Source organism: Hydra vulgaris, chromosome 05, assembly GCF_038396675.1.
Source record: "Hydra vulgaris chromosome 05, alternate assembly HydraT2T_AEP".
NCBI classification, from domain to species: domain Eukaryota; kingdom Metazoa; phylum Cnidaria; class Hydrozoa; order Anthoathecata; family Hydridae; genus Hydra; species Hydra vulgaris.
In genome coordinates this window covers 44,965,001-44,991,790 of record NC_088924.1, presented here as the reverse complement: position 1 = coordinate 44,991,790, position 26,790 = coordinate 44,965,001, and the positions used below count along the sequence as shown (strand labels likewise).

General features: G+C 28.3%; 1 protein-coding gene and 1 long non-coding RNA gene across 2 annotated transcripts in view; one reads left to right on the top strand and one right to left on the bottom strand.

Annotated features, from left to right (window-relative positions):
• Positions 1 to 17,163: 17,163 nt before the first annotated feature.
• LOC136080897 (uncharacterized) lies at positions 17,164 to 20,961 on the bottom strand. The gene is made up of 2 exons (XR_010638717.1): positions 19,619 to 20,961; positions 17,164 to 19,489 (listed from the first exon to the last, which is right to left on the bottom strand). It is a non-coding gene; the product is annotated as an uncharacterized LOC136080897 (long non-coding RNA).
• A 5,480-nt stretch (positions 20,962 to 26,441) lies between these two features.
• LOC136080420 (protein PFC0760c-like) overlaps positions 26,442 to 26,790 on the top strand; it is a 7,666-nt gene continuing 7,317 nt past the window's right edge. Inside the window, exons 1-2 of the mRNA XM_065797041.1 lie at positions 26,442 to 26,451; positions 26,667 to 26,790. The exon at positions 26,667 to 26,790 is cut by the window's right edge and continues 98 nt beyond it. Coding sequence (XP_065653113.1) covers positions 26,442 to 26,451; positions 26,667 to 26,790 — 134 coding nt within the window. The remainder of the gene's footprint in view (positions 26,452 to 26,666) is intronic.

The window sequence follows — 26,790 nt, the reverse complement described above, 5'->3', positions numbered from 1 at the left end:
GATTCTAGCTGATTTATTTGTACTTAAAGATTTAGTTATCACAAGATTAGATGCTAACTTTGTTCTATTACAAAAATCAAGAAAGAGAGTATCTCTTTCTTGATTTTTGTAATTCCACTGGTTCATAATTGTCTTGTGAATCTAAATCTGAACCACTTTTTTCTGATGCAGTTGAACTGCTAACTGCACAATTATTTGCTTTGCTTGTAGAAGTTGTATCTTTTGCATTACATACTCTGACTTTTGAAGGATTTAATGACACTTGTGTGTTAGTACTCTGACCAACTTCTCCTGAACTTAATTATTGTATGTTATAAAATTTTTTATCTTCCAGACTGAGCTATATGCCCTTAATATTGGTGATATCTAAAAGATATCCAAAAGCAGGGCATTCTTCCTTTTTGCCAGGCTTTTTAAGATACTTGTCATGTTTTTCTATAACCTTAACAATTTTTCTTCCAACTGAATTTTTAGAAATACTAGAAAAGTTGAGTTTGTTCCATAATTTACTTATTTCGACAGTAATTAACTTTACTCTTTCTTTTCTGCTTTTTTCATTTGATGCCAGGTAGTTGTAACGTCCAATAATAAAAGTTTTTTTAGCATTCTATTAAATGAATCCAATGGTTTTTCAATAAAGGGTAGACCAATTCTTGATGTTATGCGTTTTTCAAACGAAACTAAATGTTTTGTCCATACTCTTAAATATTTATCAACAACGGTTTTGCTATATTTATTTGACATATTAGAAAAATCTAAAATGCATGGATAATATATGTTAGTAATGTTCTATGTTTTAATATTATTTTAATAAAAATATTTTTCTTTAAAAATTTACTGTATATATATAAAATTAATTAAAAAAGACAATGAAATGGGTAAAGACAAAAGAAATGATGAAAACATAAAACGCATTAGTATTAATTATTTTCTGTATTTGTGCAATATTTCAGTTCAGACCAACATATTACACAAGCACATAAAAAAGTTTTACTTAGGTGTGTTTTATGCCTTAAAGTGAATTTAAAAATAAAATACTTCTATAATAGTAATAAAAACAACAATGTTTTTATAGCATAACTTAATTGTGGGGGGTGGGGGACATTTTTTAACTAGATTCAATATTACTATAAAATTTTAATATTAGCAATCAATTTCTCAGGTTTTAAAACTATGGCCAATTAAAACTGTGACAAAAGTTAAAAAAATTCATAACCCTACCTGACAGCCCAGATACAGTTTTTTGCGAAAGACACATTCCAACTGGATATCCAACAGTTACTAAATTTGGCCATAAAAGGCTGCGCGATCCTCCATCAGTTTTCACATGTGTCAAGCCTAGTTTGATACCTGCTTTTCCACCATTAAAAACAACTTTTAAAGCATTTTTATCTGACCGGAACATTATAGCCGATGAACTTGATATGTTTTTAGCTGCTGGTAAGATTTCATGTTTTCAATCATTACATAAGAAGCTACAAAATAAAGAAATTGATTTTGGTGTAGTTGATGTAACTTGGTATTTTGCAGGTGAATATTTGCTAATCATTCAGTCAACAGACTTTGAAGAAAACTCTTCGATTGTCAGATTTATGCTTAAGATTAAGAATGATCTTACTTTTGAGAGATACTTTTATGGAGTTTAATAGTATGAAATTGCATCTCTATCTCAAAATAGGATTTTCATAGTTGATTCTTGCTCAAAATAACAAGAAGCTATTAATTTTTTGAATAACTTAACAAAAGGCAGAAAAATTATGAATCTTTTGCAGCTCATTGGTGACATGAGCTCCACTACAATAGGGGAAAAAAATACAGCACAGAAACTATTGTTGGAGCATTTGATTATTTTGCGATTTCAAGATCATTATAGGAAAGATTAAGGGAAGATTTTGAACTTCAAAGTATTTCCCTCTTAACAAAGCTTACTTCAAAATTGGATTCTGCAATGACGATATAGAGTTTTTAAACTCAGTTTTTTCAATGCTTGACAATGAAATGTAAAAAAAGTGTATACTATTAATTGATGAAGTCTATGTGAAATCATCGCTTACTTATGATGCTGGCTCAGTCTTTGGTAAAGCAATAAATAAACCAGGCTCTTTAGCAACAACTGTTTTAAGTTTTATGTTAGTGACACTTAATGGGGAGCCAAGATAGTGATTTTATAAGAATGTAAATAGATAAATAATTCAAATTTGAATCGAAGTAAATGATAAATCTCGTTTTAAACAGATAATAATAAGTTTAAACAATTTATCAGTCAAGTCTCATTGAAAAAATTTTAATAAAAAACTTCATTTTAAATTTAGCCGTCTATTCACAGTTCTCTTATTCTAACTTTTTTATATTACTTACTCCGTATGGGTAAAGGGAAAGGAAAAAGATTATCAGAAGATCAACGAGTCGAAATTATAGCTAAACTTAAAAAAAGTAATGCCCCAAGCAAACGAGCGATTGGAAGAGAATATAATGTAACTGAAAATTCAATTCAATCTCTCTGGAAAAATAGAGATCAAATAGAAAAAAGAAGTTTACTAATCACAGAAGAAGCTAGAAAAAAAGTGTTTCGATTATCGTCTGGAAAATTTGAAGCAATAGAAAATGAGCTATATATTTGGATTGATGCATTGCGTCGTTTGAAGATTGAAGTGTTTCCATTGTTAGCAATTATGAAAGCAAAAGAAATAGCGTAAAAATTAAATATAAAAGAAAAAGAATTTAAAGCTTCTTGGCAATGGCTCGCAAACTTTCGTCATTGTCGAGGCTTAAAATCGATGCATCTCTTTGGAAAAGGAGCTAAAGTTGACAAAGATGATCCTGCTTTTCTTCAGCAACTTGAAGACCTTTACTCAGTTATTAAAATGTACAGACCTGAAAATGTATATAATATGGACAAAACTGGACTTTTTCGTTTGCTGCCTAGATATTCTCTGTTATTGCCTACTGAAAGCTTAGGAACTACAAGAGGTAAAATAAAATCTAAAGAATGAGTGACTTTAATAATTTGCTCCAACGCAACAGGATCTCACAAAATACCCTGTTCTATGATTGGAAAAGCTGCACGACCTGCTTGTATAGTCGGTTGAACATGTCCTATTTTTATTAGAAAAATGCATGGATGGATGTCTCTATATGTTGGAAATGGTTCAATGAAGTCTTTTATCCTAAAGTTAAACAAAAAACTGGCTTGCCTGTTCTTTTGTTATTAGACAATGAACCTGGACATTTTGAGGCGTTTAAGCGAAATCTTGTAAAAGTTGCTTTTTTCCTCCAAATTGCGCAAGTTGGAAGCAACCATGTGATGTGGGGATTATTGCGGCTCTCAAGAAGCGATATAAATATCTATATCTCTTTGACATATTGTCATATTACAGCCTCGATGTAAATACAAAGGAATGTCTGAAAGAAAGTAGTCTTTTGGGCAAAAGAGATGCAGCAGGAGTTGAATACGGGAAGCCCGCACATCTTCTTGACGCTGCTAGGTATGTCGATTTGGCTTGGAAATCAATTCAACCTTCAGCTCTCAAAAATTGCTTCGACAAGGCAGAATTATTTTAGATTTCCAGTCTCGTTAACACAGAACTATGCTCTGAGGAGGCTGACTTCGCATCATTTAATATGCTCTTGCTGCTGAACGAAATTGAAGGAATAGGGAATATGATCAGTTCAGAAGATATCAGCAATTTTGAATCAATTGGCTGTGAAGATTTTCCAACGTATATTGAAGCAATCAAGGAAGATGTTGAAGATTGCTTGTTTTAAAAGACGACAGCGATAAATTAATGAAAAGCTACGAGCAACTATCATCAATTATACGGTCAGTAATTATGAAAATTAAACAAGAAAAGCTGCAGAATGTATATCAGCCTACAAATCATGACTTTTTCCGTCATGCATAATATATTTCTTAATAAAGATTTGTTTATATATTAATAATTTAGTTTCTTAATTTTTTTCTTATCTTTTTCTTATTTGCGCACTCCTAGTTAATTGCGCACCGCTGCGCTTGTTTCAATTTGCGCAATTAAGCGAGAGACTACTGTACTTACACTTTGACTAAAAATATTTAATTTATGTTTTTGCACTTTAAAATATACCTAGGTTTTTTTTGTGTGTGTAGCCACCTTGATTTATTTTCTATATTTTCTATGTATATGTTCAATCAATGATTATGTGATTTTGTATGATTATTAGCACCTTATAGCTAGGTAATGTTTTATTAGGTTCAGTTTTTGTCGATAAAGCTTTATACCTAAGGAGTGCTTTTTTTTTTATTTTTGTGTCAACTTGTTATTTATAAATTGGTCTTATTTATTTAGTAAGATTAAAAAAATTAGCTATGGTTCTTGCATACTAAATGTATATGGTTTTTTACGAGCAAAAGTTCATGCAATCGTAAACTTTTTCAAGTTGTTGTTTTTTGATGGCCCCCAGCCCCAGGCCCTGATTAACGCCTTTACGAGGCCTGTTATTATTGACGGCTATCGCTTGATATTATTTAAATATACAGTCCCATGACAATTTATTAGTGCCACCAATATTTTTTTCATATTTTCTCATTCAAGTTGAATTTAACAATCGAAAAGCAATGTAATATATTTTAAATGTATTATTTATAAGAAGTCAATTACGTATAAAGTTAATTTCTTCAGATTTTTTTTTACTATTGTCATCCCTAACATTTCTGGAAGCCATCTTGTCACGACACTATTACTCAACTGTCATCTTTACAAGCACGTGATTGCTTTTCTCTGTCTATTTTATCGTTTTTTTTTAGAATACTGAAGAAGTAAGTGCAACATTTAGTTTTTATTTGTTTTACTAATATAATTTAAACTTGTAAATAAAGATTTCTAATATTATTATTACAGAAAGGTCATTTTTGATAATGTTACAACTCTAACCTCAAAAATCTTGTATTTTTTAGTAATGGGTAAAAAAGCAGATCTTTCACCAACAAAAATTGGATTCATAAAAACATTAATAAATGAAAAAACACTTTTACAGCATGAAATTGCTTAAAAATGCGGTATTTCACATACCTCAGTACAGAGAGTTGTCAAAAAATTGGATATGAGTGATAACTGTTCACCGAAAAGAAAAGGTAAATGAGGTAAAAAAAAAAAATTTGACTCCTCGTGGTGAAAGAACATCGTCGAAAGTAATAAAGGAGGATAGGACTGCTAGTAATTCTTTCATAAAAAATAAATTACAAGCCTCTAGAATTCAAATGTCCACCAGAACATTGCAGAGAAGACTCAATGATCTCGGTTATAAGAGTAGACGGCCAGTAAAAAAGCCAAAGTTAACAATCAAAATGAAAGAAAGAAGATTGAAATGGGCTCTGAAGTATAAAAACTTTACAGTAGAAGATTGGATTCAGGTTTGTGTTTGAATTATTTTAAAATTTTTATATGAAAACACACATGGAATGAGAAATTATAAAACAATATTTTATTTCAGGTTTGCTTTAGTGATGAGAGCACATTCCAAGAGATGACAAACAAAGCTCAGTATGTTCGCCGTAAAATATCGGAAAAATACCACGAAGACTGTGTTATAAAAACTGTGAAACATCCGACTTCCGTTATGATTTGGTCCGTGATAAGCGGAAAAGGTTTGGGTCGACTCTACGTTGTAGAGGGCATTATGAGGCAAGACCAGTATCGAGATGTCTTGCAACGTCGATTGTTACCACAATCAAGGGATTGGTTTGGTGAAATCGAGTAATTTTTATTTATGCAAAATGGTGACCCTTGCCATACTGCAAAATCTATAAAAAAGTTCCTCTCAGAAGAAAAAGTTCCATTATTAGATTGGCCAGGTAACTCATCAGACGTCAATCCGATAGAAAATGTTCGGGAACTCCTGAAGAGAAAAACTTCAAAAGAAAATATTATAAACAAAGTTAACTTGATTGAAAAAATTATATATTATTGGAACCACGATATAAATTTAAAAGAAATGTAATTAAAATGTATTGAAAGCATGCCTCGACGCGTCCAAGCAATTATTGATGCCAAAGGAGGGCTCACAAAATATTGAGACAATGTGTGTCTATCATTAGGTTTATTAATTTTGTCGTTTTTTTATAGATTTATTTGGTTTTATTGTGTATATAAATGTTAATCAATTAAAAATAAAAAGTTTTTGAATACATTTTAATTGTTTACTGCATTTTATAACCTCAAGAAATCATTAATACAGAAAAAATGTAGGTGGCTCTAATAAATTGTAATGGGATTGTACTTTTGTTTATTAAGAGCTATTTTCTGAGAAAACCAGGCAATGCTCAAAAGTGATATCTTTCAATCATTTTCAATTTTACATATTACGTTGTTTGTAATATTTAAAAGAAGCCTGTAAATTTTTAGCAATGAGACCACTGCACCCTAAGTTTCTTTTCATATTATGGAAGTATAGGTAATACTTTAAAAAAAAAAATCAAATAATCTGAGAACAACCCTTCCTTTGTCTAAAAATCATAAGCTGAAATCACGCATTTTTGAATTTGGGGCCTACTTTAAATGCATTTATCTCGGAGCGTAAAAAGTGCCCGCGACTCATCTTATTCTTTTTTGAAAGAGTATCTCATTGTTATTTGAATGGTTTAAAGAAACTGAGAGTGTATTGTTTACAAAAAAGCTTATGAGTCATCAAAGTGTCAAAAAATGTTTTAATCAGCGTTCAATTATCAGCCATTATAGGAAATGGGAAAGGTCCCAAGATTGAAGATACAGATATTATATTACTTCATATTACAATTTTTTTAATGCAAAAAAAAAACTTAGGGGGTAATATTACATTGTTGAAATAATTTTACGTCAAAATGATGCTAAATCTATTTTGTTTTGTTTTTCATTTATACCATTGTGGACTTGAAAAATTTTTTTTCCAGTAAACATTTTCAACTTGATGTTTATTGAACATTTACTTCTGATTTATTCAGAACAGAGAATGAGCATTTTATGCTAATTGTAATTTAAAAAAAAACACTTAGTTGCAAAAAGTATGTCAGAGCAAGAGGTTGTTGTTGAAAATGTTTGCAAAGTTATGATGTCAAGTGTGGACCATATCCTCGTTTCTATGAAAAAAGGTTATTCATGATACAAGATCTGACTTTGGATGTCAAAGCACACTTTGTTAAAATTAAAGTAAGAAATGCTCTTACAAGTTGTAAAAAAAAAACCCTTTAGCATCATATAGTAGTGTAAAACGATTGTTGTTTAATTCCCTCAGTTTACATTGCATAATATCTAAGTTTTATGTTTTTAAGTTTTAAAGGCGCACCAAGAGACAGAATGGACAGAAAAGTCTCTTATAGAAAACTGAGGGTGCATATCACTTTCTGATAACGACTATATATGTTCTTACCATAGATTTAACTTTGGTAAGAATTTTTTTACAACCGTATTTCAACAACAACAAAATTTAATTACTAAACCTTTAAAATAAATATTTCTAATTTTGATTTTTGTTAAAATTTAAAGTATTGGCTGGGTTCCTCCAAAAAGATGCTGTCATCCAATGCATGAACTAAGTGTTGGTAAAAAATCACCAGCTGTTAGAAGTGTTTCAATAAATATGTCAACAAATGTTTCAAAACATTACAACAAAAATGTTCCTGTAGGTTGCGTATTTTGTCATAATCACCTTAAGTCAGAGCGCATTCTTATTCAAACTAAAACAAGTACTGCCACTAACGAAGAGTTAGTTGAGGATACAACTGATTTTGATTTTGAGCCTAAAGAAATTTTATTATCTGGAGAAAAGGTTGAAGGTGCTACATCTACTGGTAACAACCTATCAGAAGCACTCCATATCAGCCCTTTTCAGTTTCAGATAAAGAATAAAATGATAGCTGATCTCAGCAATGGAACCAAAAATAAATAACGAAGAAAATTTGAAAGAGCCAAGGTACAGCTTGCAAAGAGGATCGCTGAAGTTGTTGCCCCAGATCAGAGTGAAGACTTTATCTCAATTGTTTTAAATAGATCTTTGGAAACTTCAGACAATGATGCAGTACCTGATGATCTAAAAAAATTTGTTAAAGTTTATAAAGAAAGTGACTCTATGGGTAAACATATTGTTCTGTGTTTAATTGAACATGAAAAATTTACTAAGAAGTTACTTATGAAAGTTTTTGGGTGCTCCAAATACAAGATAGACCAGGCACGAAAAATGAAGAATGCTAACTTAGGTATAACTATTCCTGTCTAAAGGAAATTACGCGAAATCGACTAGACTGGAAAAAAGCTGAACATTTTCTCGATTTCATACTTTACAGAAACCTTTTTCAAGATGTTGCATATGGAGTCACAAAAAGTAAACTTGACTCAAATAATGTATATAAAATATCTCGTGCAGTTTTGACAGCAAAAATTAGTCATACAATTGCATTTTATAATGAAGTTTGCAGAAGTGAGAACTACTCTCCTTTATCGGAAAGCAGTTTGTGGCAAATACTTCATATTGTTAAACCATCTCAACGAAAATGTTTAGCGGGACTGGATGATATTACTGCTGCAGCTATGAATGGTTTCTCTATGTATCAAGATTTATCTTTGAAGTACCAGAATAGAGAGCTGAGTAATTTATTTGAACGCAGCAAATGATATTACAAAACTAATTTCCGGTTTAACTACATTGCGAGCTACCCTAATTCTCCCACTGCCCAATATTTGCTTTGAGTGATTTAACCGACAAGCAATTGCAATAGATTTCAATAGCACCTAATGATAAGATTTGTTATGAGTGTGAAAATTTAAACAAATCCTTAGTTGACATAAAAAGATTAGCATGAAATAATTCTGCCAACGAGGATACTATTTATGATATTGAAATTGCTGAAAAAGATATCATTGATTATAAAAAACATTTAATGCGTGATTGTCAACAGAAAAAAGCCAAAATTTTTGCTTTTGAAAGTCTTGATGAAGAAACTGGATTTTGGTTGAAAGACTATTGCCAAAAAGTTCTACCATCCAAATTTAGGGAAGGTCAAAAAAAATATTTTGGAAAAAAGGGGATGTCACCGCATGTAGACATTTTCTTCACTAAGAAAAACGACATTTTCATAAAAAGGTGTATTTTACAGCTCTTTATAGGTGTGAGCAAGGTTTATCGGAAACACTATCAATTGCTTAATTAGTTCTTCCGAAGTTTGAGCATGACCATTCAGGTGTTAATAAACTCTTTGCAAAACCTGACAATGCTTCATCGTACCATGGCAACTTTATAATGGAAGCTCTTGTTGAGCAAAAATAACCAAATACAGCTTCAGCGCTACGATTATAACGAACCTTGTCGTGGCAAGGATCAGTGAGACTGAGAAGCTGCCGGAGCAAAGTCATTGATTTGTAGCTTTGTCGATGCTGGTAACAATTTGATGTGTGCAGAGGACATTTATACTGCTTTACATTACGGACATGGGCTTAAAAATTCTGCTGTTGGTGTTGCCACTATTAAGGGCAAAAGCAAGTTGAGTGGAACAAAAATAGCTAAAATAAGTCAGTATCATTCTTTGAGTTCTTTCATAACTATATGACAATGTGGCGGTACTATGCAGTTGGCGATGGAGTTAAACGAGTTATTCTAATGTTAATTTTGATCTGCAAATGTTTTAAACACACCCATATAGTGATACTGACAAGAAAACAAGAGTTTTTAAAAGCAATATGAAGGAAAAGTTTCGCAAAGATAGATCACTAAATTTGTTTAACTTTTGCTCTGAGCCAATTTGTAATGGATCATTCCATACATCAGAAGAACTAGAAGAACACATGATGTCGGGAAGACACAATATCAGCACTTTAAAATCAGGAATGGAAACTTACATAGTTATCAAGCAAACTCAGAACAGGAGGTATTTGAAGAAGAATGTTCTGACATTAGCAAATATGTTAAAGGTTGGGCTTTACCTACACGCAGTACCTTCCGGTATAGTATGAGACAAAAAGATGTATTATATAAACTCTTTATGAAAGGTAAAGCATCTGGAAAAAAGTTTAGCCCGGAGCAGGTGCACCTTTTGATAAGAAAAGAGCTTCAAGTTTCAGAATACGTAACAACTCAGCAAATAAGATCACTATTTTCAAGTTGGAGCAGGTTAAAAAAAGACAACAGAATAAATGAACCAATAGATGTTGGTAGTGCTAATGCGGATAACGAAGAAGAAGAAGAAGAGACAGCAGAACAAGGTAATAATTTTTATGTCTACTTTCATTAATATATATTTTAATATTATTTTGTAATTATAAATATTTGTACAAGTGTTTGTATAAATATTTATATTTTTCTTTTTGTAGATCAAGAAGAATTAGCAAATGAAGAATTTGAAAAGGAATTTATAAGCATTGCCATTGATTTATCTGGTGGATGGCATGAAAACGATTAGATTGTCGTTATTTATATGGGCAATAGGTAACCCTGGATTATAAATGAGGTACTTCATTTTTATTCAATGTTTAAAATAAATGTTTTTCATTTAAATAAAAACATTTTTTTTTAAACATTATTTGATCATATTGAATGTGTCACTAAATTTAAACCAAGTTTTACTTTTGTCAAATGAGAATCAGATTTTTCAAACTATTTTTCAAATTAAAAAAATCATTACTCATATTAGGTTCTCAGTGATGGTTACATGGTGAGCTGTATAAAGTATGCTTCTGCAATCAAGAAACTTTTTAAATGGCCAGCTTTTCCTGATGTTATAAAGTACAAAGACAGTGAAATCATTTGTGGAATTCTACCACCTTTACCGTTAAAAGAGTCTGAAGACTATAAGCTTATGGATGATCAATTTGAAAAAGCCCAAAAGGCATTTCAAGCAACAATGCATTAAAATCAAAGATATAGGATATGTAAAACTGATTTTTGACGCAAACAATGACATGATAAGATAAGGACATCATGTAATATATTGATTAATTCTGCTGCTACATTCGGGTTTTTTTTTTAAATATATAAAAAATTTAACTTTTTGTGGTGGAGTTATTTCAACAATGAAATATTACCCCCTAAGTTTTTTTTTCGCATTAAAAAAATTGTAACATGAAGTAATATAATATCTGTATCTTCAATCTTGGGACCTTTCCCATTTCCCATAATGGCTGATAATTGAACGCTGATTAAAACATTTTTTGACACTTTGATGACTCATAAGTTTTTTTGTAAACAATATCCTCTTAGTTTCTTTAAACCATTTAAATAAAAATGAGATTCTCTTTCAAAAAAGTGTAAGATAAGTCGCGGGCACTTTTTACGCTCCGAGATAAATGCATTTAAAGTAGGCCCCGAATTTAAAAATGTGTGATTTCAGCTTATGATTTTTAGACAAAGGAAGGGTTGACCTCAGGTTTTTTGATTTTCTTTTTTTAAAGTATTACCTATACTTCCATAATATGAAAAGAAACTTAGGGTGCAGTGGTCTCATTGCTTTTAATCTTAGTTTAAAAATCATAAAACCCCAAAAGTGACTTTCCAAGTATTAAAATGGCAAAAGTTTGACCGACCATAACTCAGGAACAAGAAATATTTTAAAGAAAAAAAATTTACAGACTTCTTTTTTACCCTATTAGCATTACTGTATATAAATTTGATCGCGATTAAAGGATATCAATTTTGAGCCGGCAGTACTTTTGCCTGATTTTATCAGAAAATGGCTCTTAAATATATTTTGCGTTGCGTAATTTATAGAGCATCCCTAACCCTGATCAATAATATCACACCGTTTGATAGCTAATCCGCAGCCAAAGTGTAACCATGAGAAGATTTAGGAATTAATTACACAATAAATGGGTGCGTTGTTATTTCAGAAAAAATATTAGACTTTAAACTTCAATTCATCTTTAGCATTTCATTTTTATCCTCTGCTATTAAAAGAAAGTTGAATTAATTAAGTAATTTAAGCATATTTAAAATATGCTTATATATAATATAGTGAATTTTTGCAAGTTGCAAGTTAAACAATAATGTTGTTAAATTAACATTTTTATTGCTTATTTTAACTTTGTTAATTAAAAAATAGTAAATATTTACAATATGTCAATCAATCAATATATTTCTGAAATATTTGGTATTACATTTCAAGGTTGCTTACAAATACTATAAACTACTAACATTAAGTAAACGCCTAATGACAATAATTAAAATAGTAATAATAGTAAAAAATAATATTTATAAAAACAATAATTATAAATAATAATAATAGTAACATGTTACTTTAACAATAGTAATAATAATAATAATAATATAGTAATTATAATAAATTAAATAAATCGGTATAACTTTCTATACAACAATTGTTTATACATACAAAGTTACAGTTACAAACAGTAAACTGATAAATCGTAACAACTATCGATGACATAAAAACGGCTATTGCTAAAAAAAACTATAAAGGTTTAGTATATATATTAGTCATAGCTTTCATAATATAATAACCAAAATATATTGCCAATAATATGACTAAATAAATAAATAAAATATAAACAGAAAAACACTGAGAAAATCAAAACAAAACACAAGTTACAATAAACATCACTAAAAAACCAAAAAATTACGTTAAGTGCTCTTGGCAACAAAAAATATCAAAAAAAACAAAACAACAACAATATAAAATTGAAAATAAAAAACAATAAATAAAGAAAAAGTATATATAATAATACATGGTAGAATAAAATATATAATAAATAGCTAAAATGAAAATAAAAACAAATAATATAAAACTGCATAAAAAATTATATACTACTATTTAAGAATAATTAATAACTAAAAAATAAAACAATAGCTAACAAAAAATAACAAGTAAAACTTTATACGCTAAATAACTAAAAAAAAATCATTACTACAAAATTGCATAACTCTTAACTAAAAAATAAATCGTAAACATAGTCTATAGAAATAAACCCTGGTCTGGCAATCTATTGTTTTCCGCTATTGTTATTTTTCTCCACTTAAAAAAATAAAAACATTAGTCACGTGATTAATGTAGATGCATGAAAATTTTTTAAATGGCGAATTCTGAAGCGACTCAAGAGAATCTTAATTTAGTTAATCTTGATAATTTAGATGAAGATCTCTTAGATAAAATATTTGAAGTGGATATCAATAAAACATTTGAAAAGGTGTACAATTCTTTTTTGTTATATAAATTTAATGGCAAAGTTTTTCAAAGAAAACAAACATCCAATATAATTGGTGTTAATATATATATATATATATATATATATATATATATATAAATATATATATATATATATATATATATATATATATATATGTATATATATATATATATATATATATATATATATATATATATATATATATATATATATATATATATATATATATATATATTTACTGATAAAATTACTTTTACTTTCCAGGTGATTTCTTCTGAGGAAATTTCATGTATTACATGTGGACAAATTTGCAAGTCTAAAGGAGGTTTAAAAAGACACATAAATTCAGCACACCCATTGCTTATTAATGCACCAAAGGAGGAAAAATTAGATCATTTAACAACTGTTATGTTTTCTGGTATTGTTAAGGAGGTGCAAAATACTTTATCTTATGACACTTGCTATCCAGAAAAGATGAGACAGGCAATTAAAGATTATAATTTTGAATTCAATGATAACCTGTACAATGAAGTAACCAAGTTAACAGTTGAATTCAGATCATCGGGAAATGCTGAGATTTTTTTATCAAAGTTTTATTCAAGCATTGTTCTATCTGCCCATAATTATATTTTAAATTTAGATAAACGTTTAGGTGCTTTACTAGTCCTTCATATTGGAAACCATATTTTGAGTTTTTGTAAAAAACAGCAAAACACTGCTCATGAAGAAAACATAACAAAACCAATAAGTGCACAAGAGCTAGATGGATTGCAGTATTTAGCTGGTTATGTTGTACACAAATTTATAAAAAAAACAAGAACCAATAAATACTATAATTCAAAAATTAATCAGGACACAATGGAAATACTTAAAAAATTTACAACAGATGCATTCATTGATCAAAAATTAATTTGTACCCAGAATAGAGGGGGTTTAACTGTTGTAACAAAAGAATGTCAAAATATTTTTATTTTAACTGAAGGTTTGTTTTGGAGAGAAACTAGCCAAAGCAACCTTAAAAGAATTGATGTTGCTAAAATGGTTAGCTCATTGATGGAAGACAAAAAAATTATAAGTTTGTATAGTAACATTGTTGAAACATTTGAAAATGAAAACTCTGTTTCTTATAGTGATCTGGCTAATAACATTTTAGAAAATATGCTTAAGCTTTATCTTTACATACGCTCATTTTCATTACCTAAAGATATTGTTCAGTTGCACAAAGAGAAGAAAAAAGTAAAATCTTTGCGCAAAACAATCAAAAAAGCATCTCAGAAACTTTGTTTACAAGAATAAAGAGTATTTAATACGCAAAGTAAAGCAAGTTTTATAACAAAAAAAAAAGTTTTATGTATTTTTATTAAGAAAATCTCTTTATTTATTATAAATAAATTTATTTAATGTCCAAACACTACCTAAGAAGTCTTATAATAAAAAGTTTGTGTCAATTTAATGTTCTTCAGAATTTTTCATACATGCAAAACAACTTATTTATCTTAACGTTTCTTAAGTGGAGTTTCATCAACAATTGTCCAAGATGGTACGCGCGAGTTTTAAATAATTTAGAAAATTTTCTTTTAACCATGTAAATCGCTCATCGTTAACATTTTTATATGGTTCTAAAAATGACTTACGCTTTGTTAAACATTCTGAATGGTTTCGTACATTCATACAATCAAAAAATTTATCAGCAAACTTGTACAACTCTGCAGTTTTATGCATATAAGCAGGGTAATAACTTTCAATGACATTAGACACTGTTTCACTTAATACTTGGGTAGCCAATCGAACATTCATTACAGAAAATGGTGTCAAGTTAAAATGATCAGACGTAAGTTTTGGAATAAGTTTTAAACTACGCTCAAGTTCATCGTTATATAGTTTTTTAAAATGATACCAAATAATATCATTTCCATTCCACATATGGCGTGTAAAAGTTCCACTTAAGTCTAATAAAGAAAAAAAATAAAATCATTGTAAGTCTTCCAAATGATATTAATGATTCAGTATAAATATTTTAATAAATTTTTTTAAAAATTTTTACATTCTAATATGCGATTAATTCATGTATGCATTTATAAAAAAAAGTTTTAAAATATACTAACATAAACATACTTACAAAAAAAATATTAACACAAGGACATATTTACACAAACATTTAAAAAATAGGGAAAATTTTACCTGAAAGGTAAAGGCAATTTCTCAAAGTTTTTATAATGTGAGGTGCATCAGCAAAAAACCAAATAAATCTATCATTTGCAAATAGATTTATTGTACGATATGTTACTTCATTATCAACCAACCCATCCATCATTTTATGAATTCGATAAAACTTTCGGTTGGTAGATGCCCCATCTGAAACTGCTGCAATGACATAAAGATCACATGTTAACTCAAGAATTGAAACAGCTTTCCAAAAGGTCATTATAAGCTGATTTGATGTAACACCTTTTGTAGCAAAATATGCTAGACTAAATTTTAAATCAGATGCTATGCCTCTTAGATAATAAATAAGAGCATGAGTTGCAAGTACACTTGAATTTGGAAAAGTACTGTAGTTGATATTTGGATCGCCAAGGTCTACATATCCAATAAGTTCATTTGTAAATTTGTCAAAAACTAAGTCCTCTTGAATCTTGATTTCATCAAAAGAAAGACAAACAAATCTCTGGTAACCAATTAGATTAGAAGTTTTATGCAGAAGTTCATCTATAACTGAAGTATTAAAACCCACACAAGGTTTTATGGCATTTTTGTAATCTCTAAGTGTTCTGAGACTTGGAAATTTTAATATTTTGGCAGATCGCAATTCATTGTAAGCAGATGCAGACTTCATTGCTAATGATAAACAAAACCTAATTATCATTGGATGATATCCAGGGTTGCATGGTTTTAACCAAATGGTTTAAACCATTGGTTTAAACCATGGTTTAAACCAATTAAAAAAATGTTGGTTTAAACCAAATTAATGTTTTTTTAAAAAATAATTTGAACTTACAACAGGAAACTAAAAGAGGGTTATGTTCACAAATAAAACTAATCTTCAATATAGATGATTTTTTTTGAATCCATGAGTTTTGTTTTTGTTTTTTCATAGAATAGAGTCCTCAGTGTTATTATAGAACAAAGCAGTAATAAATTAGTAATAACATTTATTTATCTGTTTTCTTCTACAGGCAGTTTCTCCTTCAATAGGTTCATCAAGAAGCATTGCTTCCTGATGAACTTATTTCATCAGGAAGTTTTCTTAACAATATATATATATATATATATATATATATATATATATATATATATATATATATATATATATATATATATATATATATATATATATATATATATATATATATATATATAGATTTATATGTTTAGCAAAAGTATAAGTAGTTATAACATAATTTATTGATACCACAAAAATGTCTCAAAAAACTGGGCGCAAATATGATATGATTTGGTTAAAATATACACGAGTGACTGTTCCAGAAAGAAAGGGGTGTAGAGCAGTTTGTAATGCGTGTAGAAAAGAAATGGAAGGTCAAATTCAAAGGATGCATGAACATATAAAAAAGTGCAAGCAATCACAACCCCATGAAATTATGGATTCAATTGAAGATCAACAACTTCTTGAAGGTAATTAAATGAGTGCATTGTTATTTTAAATTTTATACTTTCCCTAAATTGTAAACATATATATTTAGAATAATTCAATAAACTGCAATTTCATTTTAAAGTTAACTCACCATCAACATCACAACAACAAATGAAAAGGTTCCAGCCCAATTCAACATCAGCTAATAAATATTTGAAAATTGATAAGTTTTTCACATAAACAAGCCTCAAAGAGAAAGATTTATTTGATCTGCAACTTGGTAGATTTATATACAGTACAAACTCTAGCTTCAGAACAGTTGAACACAAAGAATTTAAAAAATTTATCAATATTCTTCATCCAGGATACACTCTACCTAATAGAACTCAAATTGGAGGAGAAATATTAGATAGGGTTTACACAGAAGAAATTGAAAAATGTAATGTATTGAATGGGAAAATTGTAGCCATGTCTTTAGATGGCTGGAGTAATGTACATAATGAACCAATAGTTTGTATCTCTGTAATTACAGATAAAATTAACATTTTAGTAGAAACAATCAACACTGCTGGTCATTCACATACTGGTGAATATCTTACACAATTAGCAAAAGAAGCAATAAATTCTGTAAGACGTAAATTTGGATGCACAGTAAAAAGCTTTGTGACTGACAATGCAGCTAATATGAAATCAATGAGACAAGAACTGTCATCTGAAAAAGATATCATAACTTATGGGTGTGCTGCTCATATGCTGAATCTCTTAGCAAATGATCTTAACATTGAAAATGTGAGCAAGCATGTTACACAAATAATAAAATATATAAGAAATAATCATCAAGCTGGAGCAATTTATAAATTAAGCGGAGGAACAAAATTGCCACTTCCTACTGAAACTCGCTGGAATTCTGTATGTGAATCACTTGAAAAATATGTCAACAACTGGAGCATCATTTTCACAATGTTTGAAAAAAATAAAGAATTGGATCCTATGATTGGTAAAAAAGTAAGTGATATACAGATAAAGCGAAACGCAGAGGATTTATTAAAAATATTAAAACCAATTGTAGTAGCTCTAAATACGTTGCAAAGTGATCAAGCAAAAATAAGTGACAGTGTTGAAATTTTTAAAGATTTGATGAACAGTTTATCATTTTTATCAAACGAAAAAAAAAAAAATTGAATCTAGATACCATCAGACTGTCAGTGATGCTCATTTACTGGCAAACACACTAGATCCTAGATATTTTGGATCTAATCTTTCTGAAAACGAAAATGAAGCTGCCATGAATTTCGCAGATAAAGAGTTCAAGAACTTGTTACCAATAATATTCAAATTAAAAGCTAAATCTGCTCCATTCGATAAAAGCTATTTGTATAGTGAATCTGTTTTAAAAAATGTATCACCAATAGAATGGTGGAAATCTCTTAAAATTATGGATTGTAACATAGTGGATATTGAAGGTTTATTAAATGCACCAGCTTCTAGTGCTGGAATTGAAAGAATTTTTTCAACTTTTGGCCTTGTTTATTCTAAGTTAAGAAACCAATTGGGGGTAGAAAAAGCAGCAAAGCTTGTATTTATATATAGAACATTAAATAATGATGTATTGAATAATTTTGATGAAATATAACATTAATATTGATAAAGAATATAGTTTACTCACATAAAATGCGTTATGCTTTTTTTTAATTTAAAAGGGTAACTAAATACGGCATTTTTTAATAAAAACCTAATTTAAACCAAAAAAACCATGGTTTTTTTGGTTTTTTTAAAAAAACCTATGGTTTTTGGTTTTTTTCAAAAAAACCGGTTTTTTTGCAACCCTGATGATATCTCATCTTTGAAGTTGGATTAGAAAAAAAATTTTGTTGTTGCTTCCATAACATTTTCATAAATGGGGATACTTCATTATTATCTAATCTCATAATTTCAAATACTTCATCACTAATGTTAGATGGCACAGCTATTGATTTTGATACAATTTCATTTTTTATTTTTTCTATTGTTTTTGTTAATTCCTTGCATTCGAGTCTTTTTTCTTTTAAGGCTAATATAATTTTGTTTGGATGAGTGCTTTTTAAAGGAGCATTCTTTTTTGCAGGAACAGTTGAGGTTTTGTTTTTTTGTGCTAACTGTTTGTAAAACTTTTTTTCAAAGTTAGAACATTTGCTACAAATATTATTTTCTGACAATAAAGAACAAAGGATGTCACAATTTTTAGGTCTTAAATAATGCTTGTGGACTGAGAGTCCTGCTTGCAAGCCAGTTGAATTAATTTCAGTTGAAACATAATGACATATAAGTTCACTTGAGGTAATATTTGTTAATCCAAGGCATACTTTAAAATTCTCTATTTCAGTTATTAAGTCAGAGATAAAGACATTTTTTACACTTCCTAAATATTGTTTTATAAAATAATGGTCACTCTGAAGGACCCAACCAAGGACAACGCAACTATAAACTAAAGATTCATCAACAATGATTTCATAAGTAGGAACCAAGAAAGGCTTTGTAAATTTTTTGAATGATGTTGTTTTCTCATGATGAGTTACCATCCAATTATCTGTTAATTTGAGTTTATTTGCCCTATTTTTAAATTCCAAGAAACTTTTGTAGCATTTTGAGTTTAAAATTTTATCACTTGCCCTGTCTTATACAATGTGTTGATGTTTACGTCCTGGATGTTGTGATTTCTTGTGAGATTTTTTCGGTATGTTTTTAGTTGGTATTGCAAGTAGCTTTAAAGTTTTTCTTTTGTTCTCTAAAATATAAAAAACCAAAGGTTTTGTTAATTGTGGATTTTTTACTGTATGATAGGTAATGAAGATATTTGTATTAATTTTTAGACTTGTATTAATTGTGACAATTTTTTATTTATTTAAATGCTTACTTGTTAATTCAATATCATCTGTAGAAAAATGTCTTTCGCAAATGTAAATTTTTCCTACAGCTACTCGATCTTTCAACTCTTTACCTGCAACACGATATTTAAACAAAACATTAACTATTTCTTTTCTCCAGTTTGAATGAAATTCATCATTTCTCATCGGAATTTGAAATATGCTAATTCCTTTATATTTACGAGAACAAGAAACTCCGCATCCAGGGAAAGCACAGTTCTTTCCTGGCATAATAAAAGAGTTTTTAAAAAACTTTCTTTTGATACCATAAATAAACAGTAGTAAACACAACAAGGTCGTAGGTTTCAAGATTTTATTCTAAAATGTAAAAAGTTTTGTTTGTTTTGCATCTACATTGATCACGTGATGCAAATTTACGGAATTTTAAGTTCAAACAAAGACATTACCAGACCAATTCTTGGTAGAAATTTTTGTTTCCTGCTGAAAATTATGCTTCTTATGTAACTTCTTGGATTCAGGCTGGCATGGAATCATTTATTTTCTTTCGACGATTTCAAGTCAAGCCTTCCAATCGTAACCATTACTTCCATATCTATTGCCAAAACATTTTTCTGGAAAACAGACACCTGTTTACTATTGCTAGAAACTATTGTAAAAAAGTTTTGTCTAACCCTGAAGCTGCTATTCTCAGGTTACAAGTTACCAGGTGCAACAGAATTAGACACTCTTTTTTGCTGATGATACAACAATGATTGCAAAGGCTGACTCTATTGAACAGTTACAGGAAATATGTTGCGGGGAATTAAAAAAAAATTAGTTATTGGTTTTTAGCGACTATCACTTCATCCTGAAAAAATGAAAATAATGATGGTAGTGCAAAAAATATAGAAATAACGTTACAAGGGCTTAAGAGAACCCAATGTAGGGAAAATTACAAAGAAAAAAGTGTTAGCATTCTTGGTATTCTTTGAGATGACAAAATGGCATCACCATATAGTACAAACATCAAAAAAGATAAGTAAAGGCATCAACCTACTTAAAAAGTTCAATAAACTATCGCCTAGTAAATCTAAAATTGTTTTAGACAATGCTTTAATTAGAAGTGATTTAGTGTATGGTGTTGAAATTTGGGGAAACAGTAAATCAAAAAAGAAATTATATAACTCAAATGTTTACAAAAGGAAGCTCTACAGATTATTGGTCCCAACAAGGTATACACAAAACCAATCCGAAAAAAATGGAATTGTTATTGTTAGATCAAGAGTATCAAATGGGCATAAAAATACAGTTTAATTCTATAAACTATGTCGTAAATAAGAATCCAAAGAAAAATATAAAAGAAAACTGAAGAAATATATGAAATAAAAATACAGAAATATATGAAAAAATAAAAAAATCTTGATTTGCTGATCTTTTTTTGATAAATTTATAATTGTTATTTTCATTCTTTTCCATTCTTTTTATTTATTTCATTAATTAACTTTTTTTTTTTTATCTTCTATTTTCTAACTTATCAATATAATCATTTCAACGATAAAAAAATATTAAAAAATAAAAGTTCTTTTCGACAATTTAGTTTATTAAAATATAATCAAAAGTTTAGTATATTTATAATATATACAATAAATTGTTTATTATATTTTTATAACCTAAATTATTAAAAAAAACAATTTTTTTAATTTTTTGTTTATATATAATATAATATTATATTATTTTATTTATTAATTGAATTTATTTATTTTTATTTATATTTTCTAATATAACATACGTGTATATATGTAGGTATATCAATCATCGTATATTATATACGTATATATGTATATATACGGTATATATGCATACATACATACTAACATACATACATATATATATATATATATATAAATATATGTGTGTATATATATATATATATGTATATATATATATATATATATATATATATATATATATTTATATATATATTGATTGATTGATATATATATATATATATATTATATATATATATATATATATATATATATATATATATATATATATATATATATATATATATATGTATATATATATATATATATATATATATAAATATATCAATCAATCAACATATATTATATACGTATATATGTATGTATGTATATGTGTATATATGTATGTATATCAATCATCGTATATTATATACGTATATATGTATATATACGGTATATATACATGCATACATACTATCATACATACATATATACATGCATATATGCATATATATACATATATATATATATATATATATATATATATATATATATATTTGTATATATATGTCACGCATATATATATACAGACATTCACACAATAAACATATACATGTACATTATACACATATATATACAACTATGCAAATACATACACATATATATACATATACATACATATGTATACATATACACACAAATTCATACATACATACTCTTATGGATACACAGATACATTCTACTCAAATACACATATACATGCAGACATACTCATATACTTATTTTGTAGTTTCATTTTGTATTTTTATGATAAACTCTTTTACTTGTTAAATAAACATATTTCCATTTACTTATTCGGTAGATTTTTTAATTTCACTAGGTAGGGAATTCCAGGAATGAATTGAATGATTTTTTATTGATTTGATACCATGCTTTTATGTCTGCTTTGATGAAATTGATAAGTTGTTACAAGATAATGTTTTAAGATTGTGGTTGCGAATATTACCTGTAAACTTGAAATAATTGTTGAAGTCCATTGGTATATTTTTGTGTATAACATCCCATGCAAATGCACTGTTCAACAAGTAGATCATTTGATCTAGCTTTATTATTTTTGATAGACTGCATAGTATATCCAAGTCAAGGCTATTTTGTTGAAAGTGGATTAATCTTATAGACTCATTTTGTAGATTTATAAGGTTATTTTTGTTTACAGAATAATTCTGTCCCCATATCTGACATCCGTAGTTAAGGTGTGACCCAAAGATGGCATACTAAATATTTATTAAGGTTTCATAGTCTACATAGTGTCTCGCCTTTGCTAGCATCCCATTTGCACTAGTTTAGTAGAAATCGACTTAAATTGATGATTAAAAAAGTCGGTTTTCATCTAGTATTATACCAAGGTACTTGATTTTATCAACACTATATAGTTTTTGTCGACTTATTCTGAAATTCAACTTCTTTTCAATTTTTTTACCTCTAGATTTAAAGAGAACAAATTCGGTCTTTTTTATATTTAGGGATATTTTGTTTGCACATAGCCGCTGAACTAAACATGATAGGTCATAGTTAGGATATTTATTTAATTTTTTCATTGATTTTCAACATCTAATAGGTTGGTATCATCAGTAAACTGGTATGTTCTGGAATATCTGATACATGTGTTGAGATCATTCATATACATAAGGAAGAGAAGAAGACCAAGAATCGAGCCCTGAGAAACGCCTACTGATATTGATTAAGTAGAGGAGGATGTTTTAGCAATATCAAATTGAGAGCAATTAGATAGGTATGATTTAAATCATTGTAGAGTTATTTCCCGGACACTATAAAGAGAAAACTTTGATAGCAGGATTTTCTTGTCAATTGTGTTGAATGCCTTTTGCAGATCCACAAACACTCCTCCAGCAAACTTTTTCTGATCAAGAGCCTCACTTATTGTTTTCAGTTCTTGAGATGCAAGTATAAGTATTTTTGAGGGAAGGCTACTTGGCCCTATACCTTTTTTTTTTGAATTCATGGCAGATATATAGTCTTTAATTTCTTGAGAAGTAACTGGAGTTATGTAAAATGAGATAGGATTACAGTTTTTAAGATAGTTGCTAAAGTCATTTCTCAGAAGTATTATTTTCGATGCAAGGTTTTCTGCTATTATAGAAAATTTGAAAATACTCAATTATAGTATTTGCAATTATTTTCTTGTCTGTGATATTATGATTATTTGTTATTAAACTATCTATAACTTATCTATAACTTATTCTTTGATTTTAAATTAATTATGCTCTTAATTCCTTTCCAGGTGTTTTTCAGGTTGCTTACATTTTCATTAAAATAATGTGGGTAGTATAATTTTTTAGAGCATCAGTTTAAATTGTTAATTGGATTTCTATAAGATTTAAAACACTGAAAGTGTTCTAATTTTAAGTTATGATTTGTACATTTAATAAACTTTATGTGTATTTTATTTTTGATTTTAATAGACTTAATGATCCCAGAGGTGATCCATGGTTTAGGTAGAGTTTTTTGTGTTTTTATTGTCGACAGTTTAAATGGTGCATAATAATCAAGAAACTTGTTGATAATTTCCAAAAATTTTGTTGCTGAATTATTGATATTTTCATTTGCTCCTTCAATAACTGGATCCCAATCTGTAACTTTAAGTTGATCAAGGAATAGATTGTTGTCAAATATATATATATATATATATATATATATATATATATATATATATATATATATATATATATATATATATATATATATATATATATATATATATATATATAGAAAGATAGATATACCCTGAAATTTTGCTTTTTTTGATATTTGGAAGTCTAATGTAGTTAATTGTTTTTAAAATAAATCTCTTTTTACTCGTAATTATTACACTGAGTACTGCAAATGTTTTTTGGTTTTGATAAACTACCCCAAACCTTGACTAATCTTTATAGTTTATTGCAGCATTTTGGTGGCTTTAAATCAAAGAATAGAATTTTTAAAAATAGTTCAGAAACAGTTTTCAAGGAAGATGACATTTCAAATGTATTTTAAAGCATAACTTGTTGATTAAAGAAGGTTTCATTTGTAACTTGAATTGTTCGATAATTTATGACGTTTTGAATAGTTTGTAAAGATTCAAAACTTAAGTTCAACTTGGTGGTTAAAGCAGTGCACAATTTCCAGCCAAGGCAAACCTTATTTTAGTAATGCACCTAAACCGGCATAAATTCTTAGATTTATATTTGCTCCATCAAAATTTATTTTTAATAAATGTGAACATGTATCAGTATTTATGTAAACTAATTCCTGTTTAAATACAGTTAAATCTGTGGTTTCACCAGTGAAAAGTGATACGCTGTAGTATCTACAACTTTTCAGACATTCAATTATTTGTTTTTAAATATGGTGTTGATGAAGTCTCTAAATATCTCAGCTGCATGGTCTCATAAGAATTCCCTAAGTATTGAGCTCATTTTTTTTCAATCAAATAATCTTTAAAAGAAGGCATTTTGAAAGGTAATATTAATCTTTTTTTTAAAGTTTATCTTTTGTGGCCATTTTACATAAACCACACTGCTAAAGAGTTCAGAATAATTATTGGGCATAGTAGCAGGATTGAAGGTTCAAATCTCAGCATATAAGTAGTCCTTCGATGCGAAGGGAACTTGTTTCAATTAGTTCCGCTAATACGATGTTGCCTTCTTGAATGGTATATAAATAATTTAGTTGAGTAAATGAAAATTATTGTTTATTGTTTTAATCTAATAACAACCAACCCAATCATACTCCAACACAATTAAAATGTCACTCTCACTTCTTTACTATGAATAGTTTACAGCTAGAGTTCTTACTTCCATTTGTTGACAATATAAAGATTGTAAATATACTTTATGAAACATTTTCTTTACCGCTTTAAAGCTGCTTGTATTTCATATTGCACACTATTCTTCATTTAAGTACATGAAAAAATAGCTATAAAAAAAATCTAAAGTATTGTCAAAAGTATTGTTTGTTAAGGTTCGAAAATCTATTTTCTAATTTGTTGTTGTTTTTTTTTTAATTTCTTCACCTGAAATATTTTTTTTAATGTTATTTTTCTGGACCTGAAAATTTAAGCAATATAATTGTGACACTTTAAATTTTTATTCTATTAAATCTTATAATGTTATTTTCTGTTTAAAAAAAAATAGTATTACTGATATCATTGCAGTTTCTATTAAATAAAATTTTTTTTAAATTATCAAACCATTAAAAATTCGCAAAGAGTTTTTTAGTTGTCTGAAATTCTAGTGCAGGAGTTTTTTTTCTTTTAAACTATATTTATCTGAATCTGTTCCTAAAAACTTCTGATGGGACGCCATGTTACGATATAAGTATTTTTTATTAAAAATTTTGATTTGTAAATCCAAACTAATATTTTTTACAAAATGCACATAAAACTATTTAATTCTAGCGTGGTTTGGAGTCAAATGCGCATTTTCTAACAGTTGTTTTATCATAATTTTAATAGGATTTAATATACTGATATAAGTTTTATACTTAGGTAAGAAATGAATCAAAAGCTCATTTTCTACGTTTGAGATTTAATTGGTTGACGTTTTTAAAAGCCTTTTTACAATGAAAGTTTTTGTTTTATCTGTGACTGAAATAATTATTTTTTATTTTTTATGGCCGATTTTGAATGAATTTTAGATTTCTTTAGATTGAAGCCATAAATTTTTATTGATATCAAGTATAAATTAATAAACGGGGGGGGGGAGGGCTAATATGCTTAAGGTGGGTTAAAAATTATTAATTCTCTCTACCTCCCCCCCCCCCCCTTTATCCTTTGTACTGAGGACTGAAGAGTAGTTTTAAAATGGTTGATAAGGTGCTAAATAAATATTCCTTTAATAAATTTGTACTGGTGAGGATTATAACAACACTGACAAGAACTTAGCATTTGTGTGGTGTGTAATATGAAATATCTGGTATTTGGTAATACGATTTAAAAAAAAGAAATTGTATATGAAGTGTCTACTCTGTAACTTATTCTCTTATTATCGCTTAAAGTTATTGATTATTAAATGGAAATAAATACTTTTTTAATTACCTTGAGAAGTATATGCCTAACTGTAGGAACAGCAGAGCTATAGTCTTCTAATATAAGATTGACTTTAGTTTATCTTATATTAGATGTTTGCTAGAAGCAATAACTTTAAATAGCATTAAATGAAAAATTTGTTGGAAGTTTTAACTTTAAATAACTATCATTTAGATACTTTGAATTCACCAGAAAATGCTAGGAGATTTGATGTCAAGAAAGGTAGTTAACATTTATTAATAACAGATGATAATGATGATGATGATGATGATGATGATGATGATGATGATGATGATGATGATGGTGGTGGTAGTGGTGGTGGTGATGGTGGTGGTGATGGTGATAATATTGATGGCGGTGGTGATGATGA